Genomic DNA, 9,790 nt, shown 5'->3' with positions numbered 1-9,790 from the left:
CGGTTTCATTTCAAAACACTTGTAATATCAATTTGTATCTAATTAGTGCAGCACAAACATGACAGTGTAGGGAGTTGACACGCTGCCCAAATGACTGGAAGTAATGTCAATACTCCTGATGCTTCCTGATCCCACGGGAAGTGTCCCTCAATTATAAATGGTTTTCTCTTAATCCCTCATCTCACAGACTCAGTTGAGCCCTGTGTCCAGTGCCAAGAGTCACCATCACTTCTCAGACAGAATGAGAGTTCCCTTAACTGCATATCCATTTACCATCTTACCGCCAGTTATACAGGCAGCAATGATTTACTATCCGATTATAGCAGCCATTGGAATCCCCGGTAAGTGATTCTCTTCCATTACTAAAGTTGTGAATCAGGGTTAACTCTGTTCCTGCTCCTATCTCGGTAAGTGTCCTTTTCTCACTGTTTTTCACAAGTCAATTGAAAGGCAGAAATTCAGTGACTGTATTTCCCGCTGTACCTCGTTCATTGACTGTTCATTTATTACCTTTTTAAGTTTCTTTAAACCCCATAAAAACTGCAGATTATTTTCTGCATTTAATGTCTTTCCAATGATTCCGTTTTAATTGAGACCTCGTGCAATGTGTGATTCCATGGAATATTTTAATTCCATTGTTTCCATGCCCCGCCAGATTTTCTCTCCTCCACTTTTTCCGGCTACATTCGTTAATATCTGACAATGTCTATATCTTACTGAACATTCACTGTGTTGTAAAATGCTCCAGTTTCTCCCCCTCTGACTCCCGCTGGGGACCGATCGATTGATGGCATCTCCTGGACATATACCTGGGAATCCAGACAGTCAGGACTGGGATTTGTTCAGTCTCATTAATCAGAATCTTCCCGCTCTTCTCGGTCTGTTTCCAGCAAAGTGCTGGATATTGTTCCTGCTGATCACAATCCATGCCGAGGCTGGGTTTGTGCTCCATGCAGGGACATAGGCTCTTCCCCTGGTCTTCTCCCCTGACCGGTCACCAGCCTGTTCTCAGACTCCTCTTCACCCACTGGGCGGGCACTGTGCTGCCTTCAGCCGGTGGGGGGCAGCTCATTCCTGTCACATCCCTTCCAGCAGCTCAGACCGGGAATCCAATGCACTGAGAGTGCGATTGAAACAAAGCAGCGGCGCTCTGTGGAACTGTCCTGGCTTTGTCCCCATTTGAAAAATCCGTTTCAGCTTCCATCACCCGCATTTTACCCAGAGCACCGATCAGAATCCGGGTTCTGGTCCCTTTATACAAACCGGACACTTTTATTGTTCAGATCATACACTTGCATGTTGATATAACACCAGCTGAACTCTCAGCAAGCCTGGTCGCCCGGTCAAACCGCTGCTCACTACCAAGTTATATTAAGTTCCCTTCTGATCCTTACAGTTAGAAGATATTTGTAAAGACAGTTAACCAACCTGTCCCGATATACCTTCATCACCTCTTCCTCCATCAACCTATCCATTCTACTCTGAAACTGAGCATAGCTTCTGCCTCAACCACTAACCCTGGAACTGAATTCCACCGCCTCCCAACTCTCTTTGTAAAGATGTTTCTCCCGCTCCCTTTTCCAATGTTCCGAATGTCTTCTGTTCAATCTTGTATCTATGACGCCTCGTTCTTGACCCCATCATTTGCTGGAATCAATCTGCTTCTATCTACCTTCTCCCATCCTTGCAACATTTTAAACACTTTGATCATATCGCCCTGTAATCTGTGTCTGTGTTACATTCCTCTAGCTCAGATTCATAGTTTAGTGTGACTGAGCCCTGGGTATGAAACCGGTGTATTTTAACTCCGACATTACAAGGAATCAAATTCTCCCCTTCAGCCGGGAAACTGAAATCTCACATTCAGTGGAATGAGCTCCCAACACCCGCTGCTACTAAAAGTTCCAGGTTGTTTTTTGAACCAATGTGATCGGCATCAAACTCCAATATTTCTACTATTGGTTTTAAAACTCTGCCAGGTCTGTTTAAAGATGTTACTCAGTAAGGACATAGTGAAGTGAGTTGTCTCACTGTCCCACTGACTCTCACAAATCTCAGGGACAATGCAGCCTAATGCTCCCATTGGAAGCTTCGCTCCTGTATTAATAAGTCTTTCTCTGAATATTACAGCTCACAGGGTCCATTGTGGCTCGGTGTCCTGCACCAAGTGTCCCCATCATTTCTCAGAGATAAATAAAGTGGAATGTATTGTATATCTATTTGCCATGTTCCCGTTCTACAAGCGGTATTTGGTGTTCCCGCTAACTGATTCTGAACTTACTGACTTTGTGAATCAGGGTTTATGTGTGTCACTGGTCTTTGTACATGTCCGATATCTTTTCTGTTCCTCCTGAATAATTTATTTTGCTTTTTCCAAATCAATGTCAGAATTTAATTGAATATCACATCCTCCCTGTCCGCCATCTTCCTTGAGTGATATGTTCATTGAGTTCATAATGCACTTATAATGTCCAGCAAAAGCTCCAATTGTTATCTTCATTCAATGTCCTGTCAGCGGGTGTAATTTTAACTGTAAATATCGTCAGCACACGATGCAATGGAATCTTGGTCCCCATATTCTCAAGTTGAAATAGAGTATCAGTTATTTCCCTGCTTCAGATAAGGTTTCACACAGAAATTATTAACAAAAGTGAGATTGCACAGTATTGGAGGTAACCTTGTGAGACGGGTCAGTAGTTGCTTGCGAGGAAGGAGACAAAAAGTAGGAATAAATGTTGATGGGATTTTGGGTTTTTTCACAAGGGTGTTTAAAATCGAAAGTGAGCAAGTGATGCTTCAGTTATATCGAACCTTGGTCAGACCCCATCTGGAGCACGAGTTCAGTTTTGGACACCGCATCACAGGAAACATGTATTAGTCTTGGAGGGAGTTCAGCGCAGGTTCACCAGAATTACACCGGGGCTTAAAGGGTTAAATTGTGAGGACAGATTGCATAAACTTAGTTTGTATTCCTTGTGTTTAGAATGTTGAGGGGTGTTATATTCGAGTTATTTAAAATGATAAAGAGATTCGATAAGGTTGATGCAGAGAAACTGTTTCCTTGGTGGAGATTGGAGGACGAGGGGACATGATCTTAAAATGAGAGTTATGCCATTTAGGAGGGAAATCAGGAAACACTTTCTCACACAAAGGGCAGTGGAAATCTGGAACTCGTTTTCCCAAAAGCCCGTCAATGCTCGGTCAATTGAAATTTTAAGACTGTGATGGATATAACTTTTTATGGTATGAGTATCAAGGGATATGGAACCAAGACAGGTAAATGGAGTTAAGGTGCAGATCAGCCAGGGTCTAACGTGATGTCGGAAAAGGCTTGTGGGGCTGAATAACCTCCTCCTGTGTCCCTGTGTAACTGTGCATCAAGCTCCCAATTCATCGTCATTTCTGCAATGGGAGTTCCATTAATCGCGTGTCCATTTCCAGTGTAACTGGTATAAGTGATTTCTGAAGTTATCCTTGCCGCCCGTGGAGTTCCCGGTGAGGCATTGTAACTGGTTATTGATTGTATAAGTCCGTGTCTCTTTGTATTACTGCTCTCCTTGCGGGTCTGCTCAGTTGCTGCGTTTGTCCGGAGGTGATTATTCTACAGATTACGGGTCAGTTTCAGAAATTCTGGGAATATCACGCCCTAACTGTCCTCCCTCTTCCTTTTGCGATATGCTTATTGATATTATAATGTTCTGTGCTTTAATGGTTATATTCGGGACATTGCACGGAGAGTGAGCCCGGAGACTGAAGGAACGGAGAGCTGGGGAAATAGAAACATTACGGCACAGCAGTAAAGATATTTTTATTTTTAACTGACGACATTGGTGGTTGGATTCTCAGAGTGGTGGATATTCTTTTCTTCATATTCCGTCATTGCACTTGGAAATAGAAACAAGTGTAATTGACGGCAATCGTTGTGTAACCAGATCGTGTGTTATTTAAGTGTCACCACTGTTTAAAGTGTGACTCTAAGTAAGGCGGGACTATAATTAATAAACCATTGAAACACTGATCCAATTGTTGAATCAATTAATGGTTTAGTGCATGATAAATGTGGCGAATAATTTTAGCAATTTTGTATAATGCTGCATATTTTAGATAAATAAATTACTGAAATGGTTTGACTCATTACAAAATATTGGTAACATTGGGAAAAAATTATCCCGTCACATTTGGTGCATAGTAACTGTGTCCAAAGCTTAGAAGTGCCGCCCTAACAGCCCTGTGGGAGCAACTTCACCACATGGACTGCAGCGGTTCAAGCAGAAGGTCCACCTCAACCTGCTCAGGGTCACTGGACAGCACCTCACATCTCTTATCTCTGATTCGGGGGGAGTATCTTTACAATATATTTCTGTATCCATGGAGATCCCACCAGCTGCTTAACTATTTAAAAATTATACACGCCTAAAATCATGTCATATCATTTCCACCTAAGTGTCTCTTGGCTAAAGTCGGTTCTGCAGGAAGGCAGTGAATTATTTCTACTTCACCTACCTTATCTTGCAAATGCTTTTCCTTCTGCACAGAGTTGTCTCTGATATATATAGTTCTAGTTTTTCTCTCTCTCTGTCTCTCAATCTCAATTTTTCTTTCTCCCTCTCTCTCCCCTCTCCCTTTCACTGACTCTCTCTTTTAGTCTCTCCCTATCTCGTTCTATCCGTCTCTCATTCTCTCTCTCTCCCACACACTCTTTCTCTCTCTTATTCTGTACCAATTAACCCATGACGCTTCTTTCCATGTCAAGCTGACAACCTGCCATTCGACACATTATCCTGAGTGAAACTCTGATATTGTTGATTGTTTATTCCGAATGCTCAGTTGTATATATTTCCCATGTCTGCTAGGATGTAATTTTGGAAAATCTTGCAGGCCAGGGTGACAGATTCTCAATATTGCTCGTGTGTCGGATTAATTTTACAGATGGATTCGTCCAATTCAGAGGTACATCCTTCCCACTCAAACTTTCTGAAGCTGAATCTCGGCAGGTACTTTGTTGTCATGGGTTGGACAGCAGCCGCTATTGTCACTTGCACTGGTCTTTGCTGCAAGCTCGGGATCGCCGCCATCACCTCCCTCTGAAGTTTCATCCATTGTCAGAGGTGACAAAAGCGAGGTCGGGAGTGTGCTCGTCTTACATCATGTACTTTGGAAGGTTCAATTATTCCTGGATCACAGAACAAGGTCATCTTAAATAAAATGCTGGAAAAACTCAGCAAGTCAGGCAACATCCGTGGAGAGAAATTTGAGTTGACGTTTCGGGTTTGACCCTTCTTCAAAACTGGAGAGAAAAGGAACTAGATCGAAGGCAGGGCTGCGATCGGACAAAAGAATAAAAGAACCAAAAGAAGTAAAAGAGATTAGAAGCTAGACGAGATGGTAATAGGCTGTGATTGGGTGTAAAGTGTACTAGCAGGGCAAAAGATAGCTGCCAGGTGTGAGAGAGAAACAAAAGGAAAGGGGGGGGGGGAAAGGAAAGGAGTGGAAAAATATAAGTGAAAATGAAATAGGGGCCGAGGTTATGATGTGAAATTGTTGAACTCGATATTGAGACCGGAAGGCTGCAGACTGCCTAATCGGAAGATGAGGTGCTGTTCCTCGAGTTTACGTTGAGCTTCCGTGGAACAGTACAAGAGGCCAAGGACGGTGAGGTCCGAGTGGGAATGGAGCGGTGAATTGAAATGACAGGCGACCGGAAGCTCGGGGTCACCCTTACGGACTGAACGGAGGTGTTCCGCAAAGCGGTCACCCAATCTGCGTTTGGTCTCCCCAATGTAGAGGAGACCGCATCGTGAGCAGCGAATACAGTGTACTAGATTGCGAGAAGTACAAGTAAATCGCTGTTTCACCTGGAAGGGGTGTTTGGGGCCCTGGACAGTGGGGAGGGGGGAGGTATAGGGGCAGGTGTTACATCTCCTCCGCTTGCACGGGAAGGTGCCAGGCGAAGGGGAAGGGCTGCTCACATCTGACCTACTGAACTGTTCAAGGCACCGATGTCAGGACCTGGGGTTTCCAGCAAGGGGAAGTCGGTTGATCAGGTGAACTGTCCATCTGACTTTTTCCTGTTCTAACGAAGGGTCATCGACCTGAGACGTTAAATGTGTTTCTCTCTCTGCAGATGCTGCCTGACCTGCTGAGTATTTCCAGCATTTTCTGTTTTAATTTCAGATTTCCAGCATCTGCAGTATTTTGCTTTTGTTGAAATGTCCATCTGGTGGTTTGTAAACAGAAACTGGTCGAGTTGACCCACAACAAGTCGCTTTGTCTTTTCAACAGTTTTTAGTCATGCCCCCCAGTCTGAGAATCCAACCTGACAAATACGAGCCTGTTCTGACCCCCGCCTGGTATCTGCTCCCCTCTCCTGCCCACGGATCCGAACCCCCCAATGATCTCACCATCGGTGCTCCCCGTTTAGCATTTACCACATTTCGGGCCGGCATCATTCTCACTGCTCCTCAACTGTCATTTATCTCCCAATTTATAACTGACCATTCAGTACTTATTTTCAATCACTTTTCTTTCATTTTGTTTTCATTCGTTCTTCCGTCAATGAACTGCTACTTGTTGCTATTAATTATAACTCATTATCTGGCTGTCCATTTGCTCGTACAATTTAACGTCCGGTAATTTACTCAGAACTCGTCGGGATTCCTTGCACTTCTGATGAAGCTGTGATGGTGGAAGAGGAGCAGCTCTGAGGAAATTCCCAGAGAATCCATGTTGTTCATGTTTTAATCTTTGCTGCAGGCGTTTATTTTCACTTATTTACTGCAGACTCTCTTATACTGAACATTGCAATTTTATGTTAAAATTGTTATCAACTGCACAATCCTAGCAGCGGTAACGAGTTCAGTTCCCATTCCCAGATCCTGCAGTAAAGTACATTTCACATCAAATACTGTGAAACTGGCTCCCTTGCTGTAATCTGAAGGCTGATTCCCTGTTTCTGTCTGTTTCCCATTTACAGCGAACGTGATGACGATTGTGATCCTGTCCCGGGGAAAGTGCGGTCTCTCCAGGTGTATCACCCGCTATCTGGTGGCCATGGCGACGGCGGATCTACTGGTCATTATCACTGATGTGATACTGGTTCGGATTAATGATTATTATTTCCCGACTAACTTCCTGTTCATCACACCTGTGTGTTCTTTCCACGCTGTCCTGGTTCATGTAGTCACAGATATTTCTGTCTGGTTAACAGTCGCTTTTACTTTTGATCGTTTTATTACCATTTGTTGCCAGAAGCTGAGGACTAAATATTGCACCGAGAAAACTGCAGCCATGGTCATAGCAACCGTGTGTCTGCTGTTCTGTTTGAAAAACATTCCCTGGTACTTTGCAGTTGAACCCTACTTTACAATCGACAACGTACCCTGGGCCTGTAATACAAAACTAGAGTTTTACACTGTAACTGCGTGGGTAGTATTTAGCTGGATTCAGCGCTGTTTCACCCCACTGCTCCCAATATTCCTGATGCTGCTGCTCAATGCTCTGACTGTTGGACACATTTTGGTGGCCAGTAGAGTCCGCAGGAGGCTGAGGAGCAGCAAGAATGATGCGAATCACAATGATCCGGAGATGGAGAACCGAAGGAAATCCATTATCTTACTCTTCACCATATCCGGCAACTTCCTGCTGCTCTGGATGACGTACGTGATATATTTCTTATTAGTGCGAATTACAAACCATTATTATTCAACAGGTTTCAATGACCCGATGCTTATCGCAGATTGGACCAGCTTTATGCTCCTGCTATTGAGCTGCTGCACAAACACGTGTATTTATGCAGTAACACAGACTAAATTCAGAGAGGAGCTGAAGATTGGGATGAAATATCCACTGAGAATAATATTTAAATTAGTTAAGCAACGAAAAGTTCGGAGGAATTCCCAGCATTAGACCTGCATTGCATCTCATATCCCATCCTGAGTTCTTTCCATCTTTTACCGGAACCCCAACAGGCTCCATCTCTGCCCCAGGCTTCTCCAGATATAACGCTGGCCTCTATCTGACAAGGCCCGCGTGTTCCCATGTAAGAGTCAGTGAGCAAGGTAGAAGAGCTAGCATTATGTGGATGGTAAGGTTATAAAAGCGATAGGTGTTTAATTGGATTAAATCAAACTCTGGACACAAAGAAATACAAGACCCAGCATTGAGGTTTAGGCTGATGTGAGAATGGGATGTTGGTTGCTGGATGAGCGTCAGAACACGTGGGTTACACCAGTTGAGTGTGAAAGGAGAATAAGCCCGTCTGTAATTAATATTTAAATAATATAAGGACATGAACAATAACTGTGGTGGCTTATGTGTGTGCATTGCCTGGAGAACAATAAACAGATCATTAAAACAATCAGCCTGTGTTGCCTTTGGACTTTTATTTTCTCTAGCTCGTGCACAGCTCCTCCATCACCCACGGGACTGTGGGATTTATTGGAACTAAAGCAATGTTGTTTCCTATAGTGAGACTCCTGGACTTGTGCCGAAGAACAGTGGTGAACTCCGTTCCCAGCCATTGACTCCATCCCTCTCCCTAACATCTGTCTGAGGCTGACCCGCACTGTCCACAACCTTGGAGTCATATTTGACCCTGGAATGAGCTTCCGAGTATCCGCAGCATAATGAAGACTGCCTATTTCCACCTCAGTAACATCGCCCGTCTCCACACTTGCCTCAGCTCATCCACTGCTGAAACTCTCATCCATGCCTTTTTTACCTCTAGACTTCACTATTCCATCACACACCTAGCTGGCCTCCCACATTCCACACTACATATACTTGAGGTTATCCAAAATTCAGCTGCCTGTATCCTTACTCGCACCAAGTCCCGTTCACAAATCACCCCTGTGCTCGTTGACCTACATTGGCTCTGGCTTAAAGCCTTGATTTCAAAATTCCCACCATAATATTCAAATCCCACCATGGCATCGCCTCTTCCTATCTCTGTAAACTCCTCCAGCCCCACAACGCCCGAGTTATCTGCGCTCCTCTAATTCTGCCCTCTTGAGCATCGCTGATTATAATCATTCAACCATTGGTGGCCGTGCCTTCTGTTGCCTCGGCCCTAAGCTCTGGAATTCCCTCCCTAACCCTCTCCGCCTCTCTACCTCTCTTTCCTCCATTAAGACACTCCTTAAAACCTACCTCTATGGCCAAGCGTTTATTCACCTGCCCGAATTTCTCCTTATGCATCTCTGTGTCGTTTTTTGTCTTTTTATGCACCTGCGCAGTGCCTTGTGACGATTTACTACTTTAAAGGTGCTATGTAAATAAAAGTTGCTGTTATTGTTGTTGCTTCCAGCATCGAGTTCCCCTGCACTTGTGTCTATGAACAAGGATGCTTCCAATAGTGAGTCCCCTGTCCCGGTGTCTATGAACAGTGGTGTTTCCAGTAGTGAGTCCCCTGTCCCGGTGTCCATGAACAGTGGTGTTTCCAGTAGTGAGTCCCCCCCCCGCTGAATTCCGCCTCCCCCCGCTGAATTGTAAAACTGACTGTAAAAGCATCTATCGATATGTGAAGAGAAAAAGATTGGCGAAGTCAAGCGTAGGTCTCTTGCAGTCAGAATAAGGGGAATTTATAATGGGGAACAAGGACATGGCTGACAAATTTAACACATACTTTGTTTCTGTCTTCACAAAGGAGGACACAAATATACTTCCAGAGATTTCGGGAACATAGGATCTAATGAGAGGGAGGAAATGAATGAAATCAGTATTTGTAGGGAAATGGTATTAGGGACATTGATGGGATTGAAGGCCGATAAATCCCCAGGGCCTGATAATCTAC

At 44.2% G+C, this 9,790-nt stretch overlaps 1 protein-coding gene across 1 annotated transcript; it reads left to right on the top strand.

Annotated features, from left to right (window-relative positions):
• Positions 1 to 237: 237 nt before the first annotated feature.
• Positions 238 to 8,278, top strand: LOC147093868 (putative G protein-coupled receptor 139). Its single transcript, XM_085973917.1, has 2 exons — positions 238 to 341; positions 6,974 to 8,278. Exons 1-2 carry the CDS (start codon positions 242 to 244, stop codon positions 7,903 to 7,905), a joined length of 1,032 nt encoding a protein of 343 aa, XP_085830043.1. The 5' UTR covers positions 238 to 241; the 3' UTR covers positions 7,906 to 8,278.
• Positions 8,279 to 9,790: the final 1,512 nt, after the last annotated feature.

Source organism: Somniosus microcephalus, unplaced genomic scaffold (assembly GCF_052327205.1).
Source record: "Somniosus microcephalus isolate GS21.2 unplaced genomic scaffold, FLI_Smic_1.0 unresolved_chr1, whole genome shotgun sequence".
Taxonomy (NCBI): domain Eukaryota; kingdom Metazoa; phylum Chordata; class Chondrichthyes; order Squaliformes; family Somniosidae; genus Somniosus; species Somniosus microcephalus.
The sequence above is the reverse complement of the archived record's forward strand: the minus strand, read 5'-3'. Positions and strand labels throughout refer to the sequence as shown.